A 21,785-nucleotide genomic window follows, 5' to 3' on the forward strand; every position below is an offset into this window, starting at 1 on the left:
GTTCAGTTTCCAATCCTTTTTCAGTTTCAAACAAATTTTTTTTAAGTTTAAAATTTCTAAAACTTTATGGCCACAATTTATCTCCGTGGAACCTGAAAAAGAAAACTTGATTCCAAAATAGTATTGAACATTTTTAACAGTTTTACATCATTCTTACAGTTTTACAACTTCTTCAGTTTCAATTCATACATTTTCTGTTGAACTGCATGTATGGCCCCTATTTAGCTCCATACAAGTTCAATAATGAAATAAAAATTGAAGGAATATTCCATAAAAACTGTCAGGATGAGATGAAACTTCAACAACAGAGTGCAGATCTCTTATTTATTTAAATAATGCATTATTCTTTACATCAATATTTTGTTTTTAAATAAAAAAACTGAGAAAAAGCTTCAAACAGAGAACATAATTCAGACCAACTCAAACATAAGGAACCCCATAAGTACAGAATCATCATCCCAGGAGATTTTTCCAGTTCACAGCTTTTTCTTAACTCCAGATTTCAACCTGAAAGTTTCAGGGATGAGAAAGTTCAGGAGAACGTTTACGACGGAACAGTCCCATGCAGATGAGAAGAAAAGGAAGCAACAGAAAACAGGAAAAAGTTACAAAATTCCCAAAACAACAGTTCAAACCAGAATTCATTAACGAGTGATTGAACTGGGCTGTTTTTTTTTTTTCATTTTTATTCTACATTGATGTAACTTCAAATCAACAGTTTAATAATTTAATTTCGTCTTGGACACCTTTGTTAATTAATCTGGAACCATGTTGACACATCGTCTCTTCCATGACAAAATCTGATTTTCAAAATGAGATATTTGTGATCTAAGTGATAAAAACAGGAGCGCTAACAGGTGTTTGCGGTTTTTGTTCAACTCATGAAGTTGAATGAAAACTTGAAGAGATTTTGTTCAACTAACCCTAACCTTACATTTTGGGCTCTAAAAAAGTAAGAGCTCAACATAATGAGCTTGAATACTCCAGTTAGTCTAATCCTAAAGAAATTTCTCTCATAATTTGCACTTAAAATATAGATTTTTTTATTTTTTTGTCACATTCTAAGACTTTGTTCCAGTGTATTTTACAGGAAGTCTCAAATAGATTGTATTTAGGTAGATGATGGTAATAAATGCAGCTTAACAATAAATTTTGTTTCCATTTGTCAGCTTTTTTCAAGTGTTTTGAAGATCAAGAAGAATAATTTTTGTATTCTTTTTTTGGAGAAGATAAACTCCTTCTTTAAGGGTGCAGCAGTACATGTGATTGTCCCAAATCCCTCAGAGTAGAACAGGAAGAGCATAATCTATGGAAAGCTGAGTTGGGAAAAAATGAAAATCCAATCTAAAGCTCTCCACACCAAAGCAATGCAAAGATTGCATCAGCTAATGATGACAGATGCTTGTTTTATTTATTTTGAAGCATTCTGGTAACCAATGGTTATAAAGGAGAGCATGTTGGGAGTATGGCAAGCCAAATGGTCATGTAATCAAGCACTTTGCCATGTCTGGTTGTATCTAACATTAGTGAACTTTTAATAAGTAACGAGGCTCCTAAATAAAGTTTGTTTTCTGTTTGAAATGAGGTTTTTGTTCCTGTGCTAAACCCAGATCAACCTGGACATGTGGATTATTTGTACTGCTACCACCAATTCCTGTAAGTTGGACACTGCAAAAAACTACATCTTACCAAGTATTTATGTCTAAATTTTAGTGCAAATATTTGAAATGAGACAAAAACTAACTTAAAAGTAACTGTTCAAGAAGATATAAGAGGTTGTTTTAGATAAATAATTCCTCAATATTGATGAGAAAGTTCTAGTTCCATTGGTAGATTATATCTGTAAGTGGATTTATTACATGGGAAAAATGATGTTATAAGTGAAATAATTTGCTAGTGGAAATATTCACTAGAAAATCAATATTAGGTAAGTTAGTTTAGTCTTATTTCAAGTACACAAAGGTATTAGACACGAGGAATTAGACAAAACTTGGTCAGGTTTTGTGTTTTTGCAGTGGAAACCAACTTTGCTTCAACAAAATGATGCAAAGTTTTTGCATTAATAGTTCAGATTTAGAAGTTCATTATTTATTCATTTTTTTTGTAAAATTGAAATAAATTTAGATTTGCAAAAAAATTAAAACTCTTGTTTGACCTGTGTTTTTAATGTGATCATTTTGTGGGAGTTTTATTAAATTCAATAATGTAAATTGGACAAAACTAAGAAAATCCTGGAATTACTCAAAACTAGAACATCTGAGCACTGATTCATTTGCCAAACCAAGTTGTAAATAACACTGCAGATTTGTTTTATCTCATACACCAAACAAATACTGATGCAAGTTAAATCCTGTGTTTTTGGCCAACTGTGAACTCTGACACTGAAAAATCTAAAACGTTTTGGAGCAGAAACATCAGCAAGACCTGCAAACCAAAGCTGAGTCTCCAACATAAAACAGCAGGAAAAAAAATCTAGATTAGTGACTGAAATATGGCTTCCAATCTCCAGTTTCCCTTCAGCCGACCGTCCATTCCCACATAAGGCTGTTGTACAGAAAATCAGTTAAATAATCATAAAATAAATGTGTGTGCGACACACCAAAGAGGCCGAGAAACAAAAAACAAAACATGATCGTCCATTTACAAAAAACCTGTTCGCCAGACAAAATCATCAAGGAAGGCATCAAACTTTCTTTTTAAGGGGAAAGAAAGAAAAAAACCTGCTCTGCTAGCAGCTGTAAACAGTGTCTTCGTCCCTTAATAACGTTTCACCAGCTTCCCGACACGTTCCCAAAGAAAAACCTAACAAATGTACTGATTTCGTCAAAGTGCTAAATTAATGGCACAACCTTATTTCAAACTGGAAAATAAAAATATAGTTGTGGTTTTCTCAGCGAGGAACGTGTGCAATCAGGGTCTAATTGAGAGACGCAGGTACTAAAGGCCTGAAGATCAGTTTTAAATAATAAACCTCTCAATAAATTAAAATCAACACCGGCAGTCCGGGTCCGAATCGGCCGAGAAAAGGCGCAACGGAGAGGGGAAAAAAAACGCAATCTGTTGGTTTTGCTGCTGCCATCTTGGAGACATTCACTGAGAGAAGAGTTCAGGCGGTGACATCACACCCTGAGGAGATCCTCGTCGCTGTCGTCGTCCTCACGCTTCCGGCTGCGAGGTTTGCTGCTCTTCCTCGCCCTGTCCGACTCCTCCAACAAGCCCACCAGGTCTTCATCGCTCTCCTCCTGGAGCAAACACAGAAAGCACGCCGTGAGGGTTTGACACGTTAAATTGTCCCAGAAACTTTTGTGATGAACGATGATATTCTAAGCTGATTTTACAAAAATGACGCCGTCCTTTATTTATTTTGCATTAAATTTAAAATTCCTAGTTTCACTTTCTTCGAAAAACATTTTGTTGCAGTTAATTTCTTTATTATTAATTTTACAATTGCTGTTCTGATGGAACAAATTAACGTTGTTTTTACATTTTTGGCCGAGTTTGTTAAGCTACTGGTTTATTTAACTGAGCTGAACTGGTGCAGAATTAGCTAATATATCTACATCTATATTTTAAATGAATTCAGTGTTGTTTCTCTGTAAATGCCGATATTAAACTTGAGACATCTGGATTGGAAGAGAAAAAAGTGGCTCAGTGCATCCCTATTTTTAACCAATATATTGATAATGGGATGATAGTAATGCAAGCTTCCCAAAGATTTATCAATTTTACAGTTGTACAGAACTCCCAACAACCAAAACAATAAATAAAATGGATTATGGAGTGTTTGTAAACAAAATTTGAGTTTTAAAACAAAAAGGCCAATCGACTGGCGTGACCTCTGACCTGCAGGACGGCGCTGCGCTGAGTCCTGGACGCCGCCGGCGGTTTCAGCACTCTGACGCCCGGGACGCTCAGCACCTCGTCCTCGCTGTCGTCGTCCTGCTCGTCCAGAGAGAACGAGCGCAGCCCGTCCGTGTTCACCGGCTTGGTCCTGATGTGGCCGTTGCTATGGTTACTCCTCCCGCGGTGCGAGGAGGACGACAGCGGCGTTTCCAGCTCCTCCATCAACCACTCCATCTCCTCCTCGCCGCCTTCCTCATCCGTGTTGACCTGCGGGTCAAAGGGCGGATTTAGCAGCAGCAAACTGAGAACTGCTGCGCTCTCTGAAGGCGGTGAGAACGAACCTTGGAATATTTATACGAGACTTGATTTCCTCTCTTGCAGCAGCCGGTGACTTTCTGCATCACAAGCTCCCTGAATGAGACGGAAACGTTTGGTGAGAGAGAAGAAACAAAAACTGATTTTTTCTCAGGCTGCTTTCACACCTGTCAGTCTCCTAATCAAATATTGCAACCAAAGTTGTAACATTTGTTTGATTTTCATCAGGAACGGTTTGCTTTCACACAGAGTCAAACTAAACTGATTCAAAAAAATAAAAGTTCCCCTCCTCGCCTGTGGGGGCGCTGAATAAAAACCTCTGAAGATGACACTGAGCAAGACTGAGCACTTTGGAAACATCAAAAATGCGCTGAGGATGTCTGCAGAAACTCTAAAACTAACTGAGGAAGTAATTCCATCCAAGCATCGGTTAATTAGTACAATTTAATAAATGTGACACGTTAGCTCCGTTTATCATTCTACCTTGCAACCCAGACTGGACAGGAGTAAATCAACTTTTTCAAAATCGAAGGCAGAATTTTTTTGACTCCAAAATCAATTTAGATTGGATTTTAGTGGCCTCAGAAATCCAAATTCAGTCAAATTGTGAGTTGGAAAACGATTCCCAGCCTTAGTATTTACCCAGAATTCCCTGTTCTGTGACTGTTTTCTGCTTTTCTAGCCGCTTGGCGTTCACATCAGCATTCAAAGTGCACCAGAGTTCACTTCACCCAAACAGAGAACAGTGAATATTTAAAAACAATAAAAGTTATTTCTTTTAAAGATTCAGTGTTGGCTTTTAAACCCTCTGTAAATGTATCTGTTTACATTTTTGTTTTTAATAAACAAACTGGAGTTCCAAGACAAACAAACTGCAGTTCGATTAAGGTGGACTGAACAGGACTTACCGTCGTTCTCTTTTGTGCAGCAGATATCCCAGCAGACAGACGACCAGAACCACCAGCAGGAGGGTCAGCATGATTCCCACCGTCTGGCTGTGGCGGGAAGAATCGATGTCGCCGTCCGACGTTTGACGATCGACGGTTCTGCAGAGAATCGACCTCTGAGTAAAACCTCTACAACCCTCGAAGGCGTGAGGTCAGGAGACGTTTACTCACATCAGCCCACAAACGGCTTCTGTGTACCACACAAACAGGTACTGGCAGTCGTCCGTCTCCCGCAGGAACTCTGGGATCCCGACGCCGACCGACGGGTTGCAGTAGAACGTGATGGTGGAGTAGACGGTTCTGTTCTCCTCGCCGTGGCACTTTGAGTCAGAGGGAACCAGAACGTCCAGGTTTCCTCCTGGAGACGCCAAGCAAAGACCTTAGACCCGACAGCTGAAGGCTTTTTACAACTTTGCTTGTTGAAGTTGTTGTTTGCTTCATACATTCATTTGAAGGACCAAATATTCCTGAAGATTTTCACCAATGTTTAATTAAATTTGTTCTGATTCCGAGCCACAGGAAGCCGTTCATCTCTTCGTTTTCCAGTGGCTGTTCCAGTGTTTGATCAAAGTGCTTCTGAAAAACCTTTTTTTTCCTTCTACTTATCGGAAATTGTAGTGTCCCGAGTTTTGACACTTCAGGTTTTTGATTTGAGCCGGATCCAAAGTTGAACATCTTTATTTTAGAGAAACTTTGCAATGCTGAGCTTTAAAGAAGCTAATCCCAATGCTAACAGGACTAGCATGTCTGCTGCTGATCCGAGGAAACGTGAACAAAAGGAGAGGAACCAGCTTTTTGCAGGTTTTGGTGTTAATCACATAAATTACCTTTAATGTAATACTTGGCCTGGTTAGAGGAGCCAATCTTGCGTCTGTAGTCTGCGTTCAGCTTCACCTGGCAGATGTTTGCACCAAGGCACTTCGGCAGGGAGTTGTTGGTGATGCCGGACAGCTGGATGTGGTAGATGTAACGGTCGCCGTTGGTACGGATGTCACCAGATGCCTGATGTGCTCTGACACAGAAATAAATTGTTTTTACATTTAATTTTGGGCTGCAACTAAATTTAATTAATGGGATAAAAACAATTTGAACATTCTGTTGATTTTTCATCCAATTTTTTTAAACAGTATTAGAAATTTATAAAAAGATGCAAAAAACAATTTAATTCCTTTACTAAATGAAAATAAACATTTTATTGCAGAAATTAAAGTAACATTTTGGCATTTCCTTAGTGCACATTTGATACTTCAATTCACAGAAACTGCCATTTTGAAACACTTTATAAACAATAATTTAAATTAAATGGAACATCAACATGTGAAAATATTTCTGCTTGATTCATCCAAACAGTGTGACGCTTTTGGATTCACTAATTAATAATTTGATAGAAAAGTTGATGAACCAGATGAAGCTAAAAATGTCACTAGAAATGTTTATATATTTGTACAGCTTTGGCTTCATTACCGCTCTGACTATTATTTGTTCAGTAAAAGGCATTTTATAAGTCTGTAAACACCACTTAACAATTAATTGATTACCTATCAGTTGACGATGATTTCAGTAATTAATTAATCATTTCAGATTTTACAGTAAAGCTATAAATTCAGAGCAGATTTTTGAGGTTATGCTACTTTGTTTAATGAAGATGAAGAATGAAAACTGGGATTGTGGCGTTGCACGTTTGTCTCTGTTGTACAGCAGGTTGGTTTCTGTAATGTTATAAACGTTAATATGACACTGTTGGGGTTACCTGGTGTAGAGTTCTCCCAGATTGAGACTGGTTCCGGTGTCGGGAACCTTTATCATCCCATTCTTGATATGGACCTCCTCCTGCTTCACAGCGCAGGCCATGCGAGTCTCCCAGCCAATCACGAACTCACAGGTCGCCATGTCGACCCTGTTCCACGCACAGAACAGAGACCATCATGGAGGACTTCACAGCCGCGCGTTCAGATTCACACCGAATAAAGGCGAAACCTCAGACCCGGCGAGGAAATATCAGGAGAAAGTGATTCAGTTTTAGTTAATAATAAACATCCAGAAAATGAAATACAAGATAAATCTTGAGCTAAAGAGAAAAGTTTATTTTATTATGTTCATAAACACTTTAATCCAAAAGATTAGAGGAGTGAAGGAAAGAGAAGGAAAAAAAAGAAAAGAAGACATTTTAGAGAAGAAAAGGAAACAAGAAAGGGAAGACATTAAATATTTCTAAAAAAGAAAAAGACAAAGATAAAAAAGAAAGACAAAGAAAGAAAGAGAGAAAGGAAAACAGAAAGAAAGCTAAAGGAAACCAATAAATGAAGAAAGGACAGGACAGAAAAAAGGCAGGAAACAGAATCACACAAAGAAAGAAGAGAATAAGAAAATAAGTTTGTGTGTCAGGAAGAAAGGAGGAAATATTTTCCAGATTTTTACAGATCTGGAAATCTCTGCCTGCAGCATCACATGTGGAGCTAAGATAGCATAACTGATCTGAACAAAAATTTTTTCCTTTGGATAATCAATAAGTGTGGCATGTCTAATGTCTGACAAGTTTTCAGGCAAAATAAACATTTAAGATCCGTGTTTGTTGCGTTTTACCTGAGGAGTGTCGGGTGGCCCACAGTGGAGCCGCAGCTCAGCTGAACCACAGTTTTGGCCTTCAAACCGTTACCGCACACATCGTCTCCGCCTGAATAGACCACCTTTATCTTTCCATCTGTGGAGGGACACAAACCTGATGAAGAGGTTTGAAATTTACAAAACAACTGGAAACTTTAGAAAAACAGCTGAGCATGTGGTTCGAAAACTACTTTTAAAATGTTTCTATTGAGGGAAAATATTTCCTGTTCAGGTATAATTTGTACTTTTCCTACCAGTGTAGCTCATTTTCTGGGTGTAAGCCCAACCCAGGGTCTCGGTCTGTCCGGATTTGGAGTGTCGACACACCGTCGCCCCCGATGGACAGCTGGTCAACCCACCATGGATTCCCTGACACAGGTTGAAGTAATACCTGTGGGAAGGGATCCACATTTACAGCGTCAATGTTGCTCAACGCACAATTAATCACTCAGACTTAAAACATTTAATGTATTTTAAATCATAAAATATCTAAGGAAGTTAGCTTACGCCTTTGTTTACATCTGGATTTACTTCATCTGCCTTCTTCTGATGCAAAATTATGACATAAAACTTCGACTAAAATGTAACATGACTGCTTGTGACTGCAGATGCTTTGAAAGTTTGGCATTCAGAAGTACTGAAAGCCATAAGATTTTAAGGTTTTAATTTCGCCAAAGGGTTTCTCCTTCCTCTTAATTATACTCTTCTTTAATTAACGTCTCTCATAAAACGCCAATAAGACTATTAAAGTTTCTAATTGTGATGTGACAAAATGTGAAACAGTCGGCTGCTTCACATCAATAAGTGTGATGGCACTGATGGCGTCCAGATCATTTTCCAAATAATCTGGACGCCATCAGTGAGTCATTAAGTTCTGCAGAGGTCTGTTAATCACTCATCAGTTTGAAGCAGAAACGTTAAAACGGGCCATCGCCTAAACCAGGGGTCACATCCAGGTCAAGAACGTTCTCCAACACTTAAAAAGATGACAAACTTACGAATATCCTTGGCTGGTGAACTTCCACGGCTTGGTGCGGGACGACATGGATCGCAGATCAAACGTATGATGCTGGCTCACCAGTTTGCACTCCATCTTTGTTGGAGGGCAGACGGCGCTGGTTTTCCACTCGAACATGGCCAGGCAGCCGGCGGTCTCGGACAGCAGCGCCGGGGTGCCGTGGCCTACAAAGTGATCGCAGGTGAAGAGGATGGACGACTGACGCTTCGCAGAAGTTGGAACTGAAAGAGAAAATGGAGGAGAAGTTCCCATTTGAGACATGGTGTCTTGCAAAAAAACAGAAATCTGAACTTGGACTAGGCCACTCTGATACGATCCCACTGTTCCTCTGAGTATTTCACAGAAATAACGGCAAAGGAAAGTGGCTGCATTGGATTTTATTTAGATAATCTCAAGTTGAAGGAGCTGAATACATTTGGATTTGCATGTAAAAATCTAATTGAAATGTTTTCTTTCCACTTCATGTTGAACAAGGTGCAAAGATTTTAAATGCTTTTGTTTTTCTACAGTTTTGTTAATTAGATCACATTTACAGATCTGGAATTGTTTTCACTTCCCCTGGTTCAAATTCTGTAAAAAATTTTATTTAGAAAATCTATTAAATAACAGATTATATGATTTAAAAATTTTTTAAATTTTATTTTCTTGCAGTGTTAAACACATCCGGACCTTTTCGGAGTTCAGGAAATGAAAAATTCACCTTCGTTGCAGAATCCCCACTTCTGGTCGTTGTTGTAGTTGGAAGTTGTGGCACACCACTTCCTGCCATCCACCCTTCCGTCTTTTGTGCATTCGCTGTACGACTTGTTGGTGAAGGTGAACGGGAACACGCACGTCTCGTTGTTGGTGGTCACTAGAAGGCACAAAAGCTTCTTCTTTAACTGGGTTCTGGCATTTTGATCAGCAGGAAGGAGACAAATGTTTCTGCTGCAGTGATGTTCAGTTAAAAGCAGCAGTGATGTTCAGTTAAAAGCAGTTCTAACACTTTTCATACAGTAAAATTAAAGAACTTCTAAAGCATTTTTAATGTAAGTTGTCAAACTTTTCCAGCACTGCAGTTTGGAGAAAAAAAGGATTGAGCTAAAAAAGAGAGTTTTAATTTGCTAAAACTCACCAATTTATTATCGTTAATAATGATAATGTGTTATGACAGTTTTCTACATTCTATGATTTATATTTTGTGTCATAAAGGACAAAAGCGTCTTCCTACTGGCTGGGCATGGATCTCCTCCTCCGTAGTGCATCAGCACCGCCTGGTCTTCGTGTTTGAAGTCCATCGTCATGGCTTTGCTGATGCCGAATGATGAAGCGGGCGTCTTTGAGCCAGAACCCGGAACCAGGCAGACCGCGCCCTGCTTGCAGCTTTTCTCTGCCACCGAGCCGCAGACGTTGATGTGATACGTCCCGAAGGACCCACTCACCTGCAGAACCGCAGACAAAGGTGTTAATGTCCGAATCCAGACAGACTGGAACCAGAACACAAAGTGGCTGATCCTCACCTGGACTTCACCAGAAAGAGATTGGAGATCAAACGTGAAATCCAGCTGCGAGTCTTTGAGCTGGCAGCCGCTGGTTTGAGTCGCATCTGGGCAGACGATGGGAGTCGCCCACTCAAACAGGTAGACGCAACCCTGCAGCCTCAGCATCTTCGGGGAACCCTGGAGGAAAATATCCAAAGATTAAAGACGGGGAGGCAGAATGGGATTATTTCTGATGAGAGAGGGCAAACTGACCAGCTCCAGGCCTTTCTGGCAGGTAAAGATGATGGTTGAACTGTAGTTCTGATGAGGATCTGCTGCACACCGGGTCGAGCTTTGGTAGGTGATGAACACTTCACCTGTTATGCTGTTCATCTGTGGGCCAGAGGTCAAACGGCCGATATCCTGCAACAGACAGAATTACAAAAAATTAAAGCAAAAACAGAATGAGAGACAGAGCTAAACTTTAAAATGTCTCATTAAGCCCCTAAATTCAGCTGTATTTCTGTTTTTAACTCCAGTTAAACTCTTATTTCTGACCAATTTTATTTTGATGTCTTGTGATTTTTTTCCCCAAGTTAAATAATAATGTGAATACAGAAATCAAGGTTGCTTTATCTGTGCACTGCTACTCTGCAGAGCTGAAAGATTTCTATAAATAAAGTCCATCAATACCTATTAGTGACAGAATGTTGATGATGGCTACTCTGCTTACTCTGGTATAAAAACCAGAATGTGTGCAAGATTTCTCACCACAGGTGGTCCGTTATCGGGGTCCACGCAGACTGCAGCACCAGGTGGGCAGGTGACGTCGGGGATGGGATTCAAAGGCTCGCAGAGGTTGAGGTAAAAGTCAGGAGAGTTGTTGTCTTGGTCCACTGCATCGTCTGATTGGACAGGAATGGAGAAGGAGACGGAGTTAAAGAGGCAAATAAATGAGTTAAATAGCAGGAAGAGCTGAGCCCACCCACCTGTAGCGGTGTAGTATCCAGTGCGGTGAATGAGAGGAGACAGGTCTATCACAGAAGAGCCGTTGTGGACCGAACAGATCACCTGATGATTTAAATAAATCATATAAAAAGAATTAAAATGAGAAGACCTTCAGGCCCATTTCACAGCACAACTGCATCGAATAAAACGCTGCGATTAGTCTTCATCACTTGGTCTCAAGTAGCCTTATTTTTTGAAGGACAAATTCATTTAGAGACTTAAGAATGCACTTAAGAATGCAATTTATTTGTTGTTTTGTTTGCTTATTTTGGAGATTTAAAATGCCTTCCAGTTCCAATGTCAAACGTTTGCTAGAAATTAAAGTTTACTGAGCTTTGAGAATGAATGTTGAACATTGCCACGTATTATTTGAAAACTGTTTTGAAACAACAATGTTATCTCTTAACACAATAACAAATGGTTCAATTTAGCATCCAGGAAAACCTGAACCATAAAACACGTACAGTTTGTTCACAAGCCAGCGCTGTGTGGACGGAGAAGAAGTGTGTGCAGGTCTCAGCGTTTGTGCTGATGAAGACCGGCTCCTCTGAGGTGGAGCTCATGTAGGAAGGCCTGAACAATCACATAAAGAGGAAAAAATAAACGTTAATGGTCGTTACCAAGACCAAAAACCTATAGTCTATGCCCGTTATTTTAAATGGCATACTCTATAGCCATTTAATGACAGATTAACCGATTATTATTTTTAGTTGCAGCTCTAATTAGGACAGAAAATCTACTAAAATAATGATAACTTAAGGAGTTCAGAGCAGCAGGAAAAATACCTGCAGATGAAATTGATGATGGTCTTGTGTTTCAGGCTGGGGTTTGCAGAGCAGGGACTTCCTCCTTCATACGTCAGCTCCAGCACGTGATCTCTGTACGTCAGCTTGGTGCTCACTCCACCGCCGCTGACGGCCGTGTTTCCCTCCTTAATGCAGACGGCTGCACAGACAAACTCAGATCAACACATCCTCGCATAAAACATTTACATTTTCACCGTTTTAACATCTCCAAGCACTCAAGCGGTTATAATAAACTACTTTCATGTGCTACGGGTTTGTGTTTCTAGTTGAAGAGTGGATAATAATTTCAGAGGGTTTTGTTATATTTGGACGCAGTGATGACGCAGAAAATCTGTAAACGGACACCAGGTGAGACCTGCAGGACATATTTTAATTGTACACTAGCTGTGGCTGAAAACATCTGAGCACAGGAGACACGGCTGTTTAATAAATAACATAATTTCTTTCCTTTCTTGTTAAAAATTAAAGTAATTTCTGTCTCTCCTGTGTTTAAGCGATCAGTTTGGCTTCTAGGGGAAAGGACGGAGACCCATACCGGTTCCTGCAACGCATCCAGAGTTCGTCACTTCTCCACAGATGTTCAAGCGAAACATTTTCTGCGGTTGCTTGTGATCGTAGACAATGTAATCTTCAGATTTCTTCAATGGATTCAGGTCAAATAAGTGACCTGGAGGAGGCAGAAATAATCAACATGGGAAAAATGAGATGATCAAATCTAAAACAAGAGCATCGTTGAAGTGAATTTCTATTGAAACTCCGATAATATGTACAGTTGGAATGAACAAATTGACCCATCCAAAGCATTTATTTTCTGCTCATTTTGATTATAATGACTTGCAGCCGATGAAAATTTAAATTATCTAAGAATAATAATAAAAAAGATGATATTTAAAACAAAACGTCTGCCTGTGTGCTGTACAGCACAAATGGGCGAGAGGCGACTTTTGCATAAATTATTGCAGCAATGCAGTTTGGTATGGAGGCTGTCTAAGTTTATTTAATAAAGTAACTTCTGCTCATCGGAAATGAATTGGGTCTTAATCTTAAGATTAAGAAATTTTAAGATTAAGATTTCTTAATCTTATTAAACTCTCAAACTGTTAAAAGCGCAATTTTGTGTTTCCTTCCACTTAACTTTCCCATTAATGTGCGTGGATGTGGCACCCTGAGCAGTCAGCTCCTATAACAATGATCGTTTTGGGCTTACAGAATTTAATTTACCATTTAACTGGTATGAAAATACATTTGCTCAATTGCTGCACCTATCAGATTAACTGAGTCTTGAGTTTTCGTTAGATGGCCCGTCATTTTCAGAATGACCTGTAGCGGGGTTGCTAACTCTGCAGTCGTTGTGTTGGCTGGTGTTCAGAGGGCAGGCGGCGGCCGTCTGCCACAGGAAGGAGTAAACGCAATCCTCTAACGCCGAGATCAGGATGGGTCTGGAGTCCTGAGAGGAAAAAACAATTAATCAAATATTTGGCACATTAAGCAATTTTTCATTTAACCACTTGAGCCTTTTTATACAATACTAGAAGTTCATTAGAAATGCAAATAATGATTCAATAATTCAATTCTAATATCAACATGTGAAAAACACAAGGATTATTAATAATTGGTTAAATTTTTTTTTGGACCAGATATAGCTAAAACTAACACAGTTTCTTTTAATTTTTTAATTTAAGTTTAATTGCAATATGCATATATTTTGTACCATTTTGGCTCTGAATATTTAGTTCTTTACTCAAATGGCCTTTTTTAAGTCTGTTTACTCCAGTTAATTAATCAGTGACTAAATTAGTTGACAATTATTTCAATATTCAATTAATCCCAATTTATGCGATTAATCCCAATTTATGCGAGTAAACGTTTCAGCCATAGAAAGAATCCTGATGAATTTCCACGCATTAATCCATTATGTGTATAAAATTAAAAATTCAGCAATATTTGGGGAACAAAGATGTTGAATGGAGTCCTTCGTAGTTTCTGTAGCTGTTAATCCCAAACAGATGCGATTATTATTTAATCTGAGAAATGCCAGAGGTGTGCAGTCTCTCACCACTTTGTCTTTGTCGCACTGGAGGCGGATGATGCTGCTCCGGTTGTTGCTGCCATCCGGACAGCGATGGCCACCGGTGTACTGCAGCTTCAGGATGCCTCTGTCCAGCTCAGGACCGGACGTCAGCTGCCCCAGACTCAGATAGTCGTTCCCGTCCTTCAAGCAGGACGCTGCGCTGGACGGACACTTCCACGAGCCTGCAGGGTGACGTGCAAATGCTCAATGTTTGCCTTCTGGGTGTTTAGTGAAATGTGGAATGCTTTCAGATTCACACGGACCTCCCTGCTGCACCAGCGGCCTGCAGACGTTGATGTAAAAAATTTTCTTTGGGTCTTGAGTCGAGACGTCCACCTCCCAGTTCTTAGAGTCCAAAGCCAGAGGTGAAAGGTCGTAGGAGTGACCCTGACCGTCGCTGAGGATAAAATGAGACAAAAAGATGGAAAATGTAATGTTTTTGGCTTTAAGACAGTTACTTATTTTGGCATCAAGACAAAGTTTGTTTATTTTTGCCTCAAAAAATTAATTCTTGAAAAACTCGCTGTTTAAGTCAAGGAAAGAAAAAAAAGTGAAAAATTTTCAAACATGAAGTTGGACAATCTAACTTAAAAAAACTTTAATCCTTTACTTGTAGGAGCAGCTGGTGGTTCTGACTGGGATGCACGCCAGCGCGGTGGGCCAGTTGAACAGGTAGGTGCAATCCGGAGTCTCCTTCATGAACTCTGGAACTCCCTGGAGACAGAAAATCCCAAACACACATTTTTAAGCATTTAAAACAAAAATGTAACAAACATAAACAAATCCTAGCACATCATTAGACAGAATAAATATTAGAGCTGCAAATAATTACTTCAGTAACCGAGTATTCTGACAATTAATTAACTAATCGGCTAAAAACATTGGTCACACTACAGATTGCTTATTTAACTACTTAAGTCTTTTTTATGCAGAATTGGAAATTCATTAAAAGATGCAAAGAAATATTTAAATCCTTTGGTAAATAAGAAAATTAAGATTTAATTTAATTACTAAAATGGAGTAAGAGCTGAAAAAAAATCTTTCTAATATCAACATATGAAAAGCTCAACTGTTTCTGTTTGACTTATCAATACAGTGTAGGGCTGATTAATCAATTAATAATTGGATATAAAGATTTTTTTATTATTTACAGAATTTGAACAAGATAAAGCTAAAACTATGACACCTAGGGAGTTCAGGGTAGAACATTTTAATATGCAAAATGTTTTGTTATTATCTTAACTGCAAAATGTTTTTTTTTTTGTACTTTGTATTAATTGTTGTGTGTCGTTCTTTCAGCAAACATCATTTTTAACTGGAATCGCTACACCTCAGTTAACGATTAATCAATTACTAAACTAGCTGATGATTAATCAGATTAATTGTTTTTGTCTAAAATGAGGCACAACGTTCCAACAACTGGTGACACCTACTGGATGTTTGTCAGGGTTGCAGGAGAAGCTAATGACTGTGGATCTATAATAGATTTTATGGCAGACATCCCCACTGGTGTAGTTCAGGAGGATCTGATCCCCGACAAAACTCAATTTCTGATTGGACAGTCCTACAGAACCAAACACAAGAGGTTAGAGAAAAAAAACACAGACAACAGAAAAGAACTGGAATACATTGACACGTCCTTACCAGCGATCTTGTGAGTGTCTCCAGCTGCCTGGCAGGATGACACTCCGTCTTTGGCAGAGCAGACATCTTTCTGCAGTGGGCTGCAAACCGACAGGTGGTAAATGTACTTGCCACTAGTGATGGCAAAATCTCTGTCTTTAAGGGAGCTGAAGTCAAACTCATAGCCACTCTTGGTGTCACGAACTCGACAATTATCCCCTGCAAAGAAAAGATGATTCTTGATTCAAGTTTAATAAATCCTTTCGACTGAAAACATGTGAATGCTGGAAGTTAAACCTGGTTTACCTTGAACCTTCCTGATGGGGCAGGCTTCAGACGTCCTCCAGCGGAAGATGTATTCACAGCCTTCTAGACGGTCAAACACAGGGGAGCCCTGGAAGTAAACAGCTGTGCATCAAGACAAAGATACTTGGTCGGTTTTGGTTAGTTTTCTACAGAGGTATGTGCCGATTCATTCATTTTTGCTCAAATTAAAGATGCTCAATTGAATTTTCCAGGGGAAAAAAAATGCAAAAATTGCTACTAAAGTAGGCCCACGTCTATTCACGGTTTCCACTAACTGTATATTTTTTTGTGGACCCTCTCAGTAAGACCCTTCAGACTAGCCAGAAGCCATTAGCAAGCATCTGGTGGTACTAAACATCAGTTGAGATTATTATAGAAACTACTTCTCAGTGAAATGCTGAGAAAAACGTTAAAGGGTTAGTAAAGGAGCCATATTGTTATGACTTTCTGAAGGCAGAGTTTCAGAAAGAGAAGGAGTTTTTAAAGAGACAGTACTCCACTCTCATTGGAGCTGGAAAACTTACCGGACTGTCGTCACACTGCAGTATGATGCGCGTTGAGTAAGTGGACGACGAACTAACACACTTGTCTCCGTTCTGGTACACGACGCTGATGGAGCCGTCCTCCGCCACCTGCGGGCTGGACTGCATGTATCCCAGGTTGTAACCTTTCCCACCAATCACAACGCAAGCTCCGAGAGGACCCACTGAGGAGGAGGTTTACGAGAAAAGGTTTGAAATCAAAGGCTAAAATGGAAAAACGGAGAGAAGCAGAATGTTCTGCCGTCCTAACCTGGACATTTGTCCACCGTCGGGAGCGGCTTGCAGACATTTATGTAGAATCTGCGCGACTCGCCGGCGTCCATTGGGATCCACGGAGCGTCGTCTTCATCTCGGGCCAGGTGGCTCAGATCATACTCATTTCCACGGGAATCTGAAAAAAAATCTAGATTACTTTATGGCCAACAGTTAATCAAATTAATCAATTATTGAAAACATTGTCAACTAATTTAGCAATTGAATAACAGGAGCAGCCATTTCAGAACTGAGCCTTGAACCAGTAAAGAATAAGGTGTGTCGGTGTTCCTACCAGCGATGGTGCAGTCAACCGCAGCAGGGACGCAGGCCAGAGCGGTGGAGAACTCAAACAGGACGTTATGAACCACATGGGAGGATAAAGAACTCATTTCCTCATGAACCTGCGTTATTGAGCCCGGGTGAGAGTTTGGGTCGCACACAAAGTTAACGACGAACGTGTCTATGCTTCCTGGAGAAACATGGCAACATCACAAGAAAAGAGAAAAAAAACTCATAAGAAATGTGGAAAAACATTTAATATTTTAAGAAACTCCATGATTTGTAGTGTTAAAATAAAAAAATATATATAGCATTTTAAAATAACTATAAATTTTCCATCACTGTTTGCTGATTTGAGTAAACGACAAATAACTGAAATCATTTGTGAAATTAAAAATAAAATCCAGTTTTCAATTAGTTCCTGTTATTTTACATTTATTGTTAAATAAAATGTGTTTTCAGTACCTGTTTGCCCATCCGGCTGCCCCCGGTACGTCAGCTGTAGTTTGCCGTTAGTGGAGTATTTCAGCGTCTTCTGCACCCCCACTGGGGATACTGGCTGCCCGTCCTCCAGCTCACAGCCACCCACCCCAGAGCCACATCTCGGGGCGTCTGCGCAGATGTTCAGCTGCAGACAGGAGGAATCACTTCTGTTTAACTAAACTGAAACTCCTGAATACATCTCATAATAGAAGTGTAGTTCGCTTTGTTGTTTAAATGAGGGAACACAAAATGAGAAAAATATACATATATATTTTTTATTTTCTGTTAACAAATGAAATCCTGGATTTTTAAAAAATGATCTAGAAGATCTTGCACTGTGACTAATCTTAAATGACACATCAGAAGCTGCTTTTTCACTTCAAATACGCTCAAAACTTTGTCAATATCAGACAAATGTAAAAAAGAAAAATTATGCAATTAATGTGTTTCATTAAATAAGAAGTGAAACTAAAATCACACATGAATAAGTTATTAAAAACATATGGCGCCATGTTGACTTCACGGTTTGTGCCGGTAGCAACATCCTGCTGTTGCTCATGTGAAAGAAATGTTTCCATTGCAGATTAGCAAAACAAATCCCTTCACCCCAGCACCAAAACTTAAATTGGTGTGTTTCCGTAAAGCAATTTTATTTTTGAAAAGTCAAATTGAAACATTGCTAGTTTCACCAGTCAGAGTTTTACCAGGAAGTCTTTGCCGTTAGCAGTTGTCCGGTATCCGTCCTTAGAGGCCAAAAGCTGGAGGTTGTACTTGAAATTTGAGTCAGGGTCCACAATCGCACAAGTCTGAAAAATACCAGCAACAATTTACTTTCAAGTAAACAGGTGATCTTTGCTGCAGGTGTAAAAATGAGGAGGATGTGGGAAAACGTACGTCATTCTCAACTGTCTGGATAGCGCAGGCTGCTTTGGTCTCCCAAATAAAGATGGCAGTGCAGTTCTGGATTAACTCAAACTGCGGCGACTTGACCTTCAGATTGAGCAGCAGAAACACAATTACATCCAGCTTCATGGAGAACATCCACAGGTGACAGACTGGACTTACTATGGTTCCTCTGTGGCAGACCAGGTGGATGAGCGTTGTGTAGGACAGTTTCTGACCGTCTGACATGCAGTCAGAACCGTCTGTGAACTCCAGCAGCAGACGGTCCCGGGCCTCGATAATTGGCCCTTTCTTGGACTTCCCCATGCTTCTGATGGACACCACTTCCTTTGGCGAGCCCTGAAGGCGAAACACGAGGCCATTTAAACTTCCTCTAGTAACAAAAGCCTACGATGCTCAATAAACTTGCACTAGTGCTCTGTTTAGCACTTTTACTGACTTTAGCGCACTTTGCTTCCCCCAAATTAATTTTTTCAGTTATTTCTAAAACTCTAATTCACTTAAATAGCTGCTTGAGGGTCGTCTTCCAAAGACAAATATAATTCGAGCTCAAATTAACGCTTTAGCATTAGCTTATGCTACATCATTCATTGTTAGGATTACTTTTAGTATTTTCTCCACTAATTGTCTACTAATTAGTAAATTAGTAGACAATTATTCCAATAATCAATTAATCAGCCTGACAATAAATATGAAAGAATTTGATTAAATTAGTGACTGTGTGCAGTTCAGTGACACAAATCACGTGACTAAAAGCATATTACAAATTGGAGTGTTTTTCAATTGCATGCCACAGTGTTACCTAAAAAAAAGTACTTATGAACACTTATTACTATACTGCCACAAAATATTGTAGTAAAACTTCAAGTTTTACTAATATCTGGTGAAGAAAAAGGTGAATTCAGACCTTTTCTGTGATGTACTTCATCTGGCAGACCGATGCGTCGTGGTCACATCCCGGAACGGGAACGACTGGCTGACAGACGTTGATGTAATACTTCTTCTGATTGGAGACGTCGGTCATATCCATCGCCACCCAGTTGTTAGCTGAGGTAGACCGCGACAAACTGAGGGCAGAAGAAGAAGCAGCAATTAGGTAGTTGAGGAGGACAAATCGGTATACTGCAAAAATATAAAATCTTACAGATAATATCGATCTAGTTACTAGTGCAAATATCTTATTACACTTGAAATAAGACAAAACCAACATACAAGTAATGATTCAGTGAAATTTAAGAGCTTATTTTAAGTTGATAATTACTTAATATTGATTTTTAAAAAATCTTGCTCGACCGGCAGATAATTTAACTTATAACAAGATATTTTTCCAATTTTATCTTATTTCAAGTGTACTAAGAAATCTGAAACTAGAGCAGAAATATTTGGTAAGATTTTGTATTTTCGCAGTGATTGTTTTAGATTAATTTTAAATTCAAGCAACAAAGTGAAAACACGTTTTTAAAGACTTACGCAATGAAATCAAATCAGATTCAGATGCAGAATGGCCGTTTATTTTTCACTTTTATTTGCTAAATATAAAGAAATTTATCATGTATGTTTATATTTATGTTGTTCTATTTACTTTAAATATTTATATCTCAGTTCCAGCATTAGAGTTTATTAGAAGTTTATTAATCTTTGAGATTTTGTTCTTCCATTATTTTATTGTTGTTGCCATTATATTACTTGAAAATGTTATAAACAACAACATTGTTTATCGCAATAACTTCTGGGACAATTTATCTTCTAGCAAAATTTGCTACCATGACAGACCAATGCTAAACAAAATCATCATCAGGGAAGGCATCAAACTTTCTATTTAAGGGGAAAAGAAAGAAAAAAATCTGCTCCACTAGCAGCTGTAAACAGTGTCTTTGTTCCTTTAATAAAGTTCCCAACAAGGTCCTAAAGAAAAAACCCAACAAATGTGATGATTTCATCAAAGTGCTGAATTAATGCTGTAATTAATGCTAACTTCACATTGGAAAAACAAAAGCATTACCTGGATAGGTCATACTGGTCCAGTGTGATGGGATCCATCACCAAACACTCGTGAGGCCGCTGAGGACAGGCGTAGGATGTGTACCAGCGGAAGTTATAGGTGTAGTTATCTTCCACCTGCATTCATAAAGAATGAATCAACAACATGCGGAAAGAGTTTGAAGGCTGTCAGAAGGAGGAGGAATTTTACCTGGAACTCTGGGCTTCCTGCTCCAGCCTCGGGATCGCACAGGAAGGAGATGAGGGTGGATCTGAGGGTGTGGTTCGCATTGTTGTACTGGGAGCCTTTGCTGTAGGTCAGCTGGATCAGACCGTCGTAGTAGGACAGGCGGGAGTTCGCCTCCCCGAGACTCCAGGAGCTGAAAGCAGGAACAGATGGGAGTTAATCCCGTATATCTGGATTGAGTGCAGAGATTTGGAGGCGAAGGTTCACCTCTTTTCCACTTGGCACGCTCCGGCCTTCTCAGGACACGCGGCGGCTTTGACCGGACCGCAAACGTTGATGTAGTAGTCGTAGCCGCCGCTGGTCATGTTGTAGTAGCCGCCGTTGGGTTTGGTGAGAGGAGACAAGTCGAAGGAGAAACCTGTGGATGCAGTTAGAGAGAGGAGGATTAAAAACGGGAGGAGGAAGACAGGAAACTCTAACCAGATCAGGGTTTATTAGTATAGAATGAGAGAAAGTGAAATTTCCAACCCACAATGTCCAGACTGAAGAAATATATACAATTTTTAATGGTACAGAGTGCAAAGTATCTTTTCTTAATTTATTTATTTTTTTTGCATATTGTTGCTTTTTTAAGTGAGCAAATAAAATAAAGTGTGTATAACTGTAAATAATTCTCCCTGCGGAAACTGAGATAATTCACATCATTTTTAAGCATATTTGAACAAAATTGACATTCTGAGTTGAATGGTGCATCATCACCAGTAGGTGGCGGTAATCCACACCAAAATAGCTTCTTCTTGAGTTAATAAACGCAAGACGATAATGACTTTATATCAAAATGCTTTTTATGTGATACAGCACACTGGCTGGGGGATCCAATCAATTCACAAGGTTTCCAAATGGATATTTTATTGAAAAAACTTTTCGCTGGCACAGATGAAGCAACATTTTTGCCCTCCTCGTTTCACTTTTTGGATTATAAATAAGCCGCTAATAAATGATGCTGTTATCTAAAATGTCGAAAATTGGACTAAAATTCCCGGATTCTTTTCAACTTAAAAAGTAACTGGTTGAAGAATATTGAGGGTCTGAATTATTAAAGAAAAAAGCCAACTATGCAAAAATCCCTCTTAGATCTTTTTTGATTTCCAATGA

General features: G+C 39.2%; 1 protein-coding gene across 1 annotated transcript in view; it reads right to left on the minus strand.

Moving 5' to 3' along the window:
- Nucleotides 1-310: 310 nt before the first annotated feature.
- The window catches only part of igf2r (insulin-like growth factor 2 receptor), a 38,037-nt gene continuing 16,562 nt past the window's right edge, over nt 311-21,785 (minus strand). The window contains exons 15-51 of the mRNA XM_055054227.1: nt 20,898-21,048; nt 20,655-20,823; nt 20,466-20,581; nt 19,371-19,530; nt 18,626-18,802; nt 18,455-18,550; nt 18,265-18,366; nt 17,543-17,705; nt 17,091-17,267; nt 16,794-16,934; nt 16,526-16,707; nt 16,002-16,089; nt 15,717-15,914; nt 15,506-15,636; nt 14,683-14,786; nt 14,336-14,469; nt 14,058-14,254; nt 13,322-13,448; nt 12,537-12,668; nt 11,981-12,140; nt 11,660-11,768; nt 11,177-11,258; nt 10,959-11,092; nt 10,461-10,610; nt 10,227-10,385; nt 9,938-10,148; nt 9,428-9,580; nt 8,708-8,948; nt 7,964-8,100; nt 7,689-7,806; nt 6,856-7,002; nt 5,933-6,117; nt 5,277-5,463; nt 5,067-5,204; nt 4,185-4,254; nt 3,844-4,110; nt 311-3,242 (exon numbers count right to left, since the gene is read on the minus strand). Coding sequence (XP_054910202.1) covers nt 3,120-3,242; nt 3,844-4,110; nt 4,185-4,254; nt 5,067-5,204; nt 5,277-5,463; nt 5,933-6,117; nt 6,856-7,002; nt 7,689-7,806; nt 7,964-8,100; nt 8,708-8,948; nt 9,428-9,580; nt 9,938-10,148; nt 10,227-10,385; nt 10,461-10,610; nt 10,959-11,092; nt 11,177-11,258; nt 11,660-11,768; nt 11,981-12,140; nt 12,537-12,668; nt 13,322-13,448; nt 14,058-14,254; nt 14,336-14,469; nt 14,683-14,786; nt 15,506-15,636; nt 15,717-15,914; nt 16,002-16,089; nt 16,526-16,707; nt 16,794-16,934; nt 17,091-17,267; nt 17,543-17,705; nt 18,265-18,366; nt 18,455-18,550; nt 18,626-18,802; nt 19,371-19,530; nt 20,466-20,581; nt 20,655-20,823; nt 20,898-21,048 — 5,516 coding nt within the window. The 3' untranslated portion in view covers nt 311-3,119. The remainder of the gene's footprint in view (nt 3,243-3,843; nt 4,111-4,184; nt 4,255-5,066; nt 5,205-5,276; nt 5,464-5,932; nt 6,118-6,855; nt 7,003-7,688; nt 7,807-7,963; nt 8,101-8,707; nt 8,949-9,427; nt 9,581-9,937; nt 10,149-10,226; nt 10,386-10,460; nt 10,611-10,958; nt 11,093-11,176; nt 11,259-11,659; nt 11,769-11,980; nt 12,141-12,536; nt 12,669-13,321; nt 13,449-14,057; nt 14,255-14,335; nt 14,470-14,682; nt 14,787-15,505; nt 15,637-15,716; nt 15,915-16,001; nt 16,090-16,525; nt 16,708-16,793; nt 16,935-17,090; nt 17,268-17,542; nt 17,706-18,264; nt 18,367-18,454; nt 18,551-18,625; nt 18,803-19,370; nt 19,531-20,465; nt 20,582-20,654; nt 20,824-20,897; nt 21,049-21,785) is intronic.

Source organism: Poeciliopsis prolifica, unplaced genomic scaffold, assembly GCF_027474105.1.
Source record: "Poeciliopsis prolifica strain line A6 unplaced genomic scaffold, Auburn_PproV2 SCAFFOLD039, whole genome shotgun sequence".
Taxonomy (NCBI): domain Eukaryota; kingdom Metazoa; phylum Chordata; class Actinopteri; order Cyprinodontiformes; family Poeciliidae; genus Poeciliopsis; species Poeciliopsis prolifica.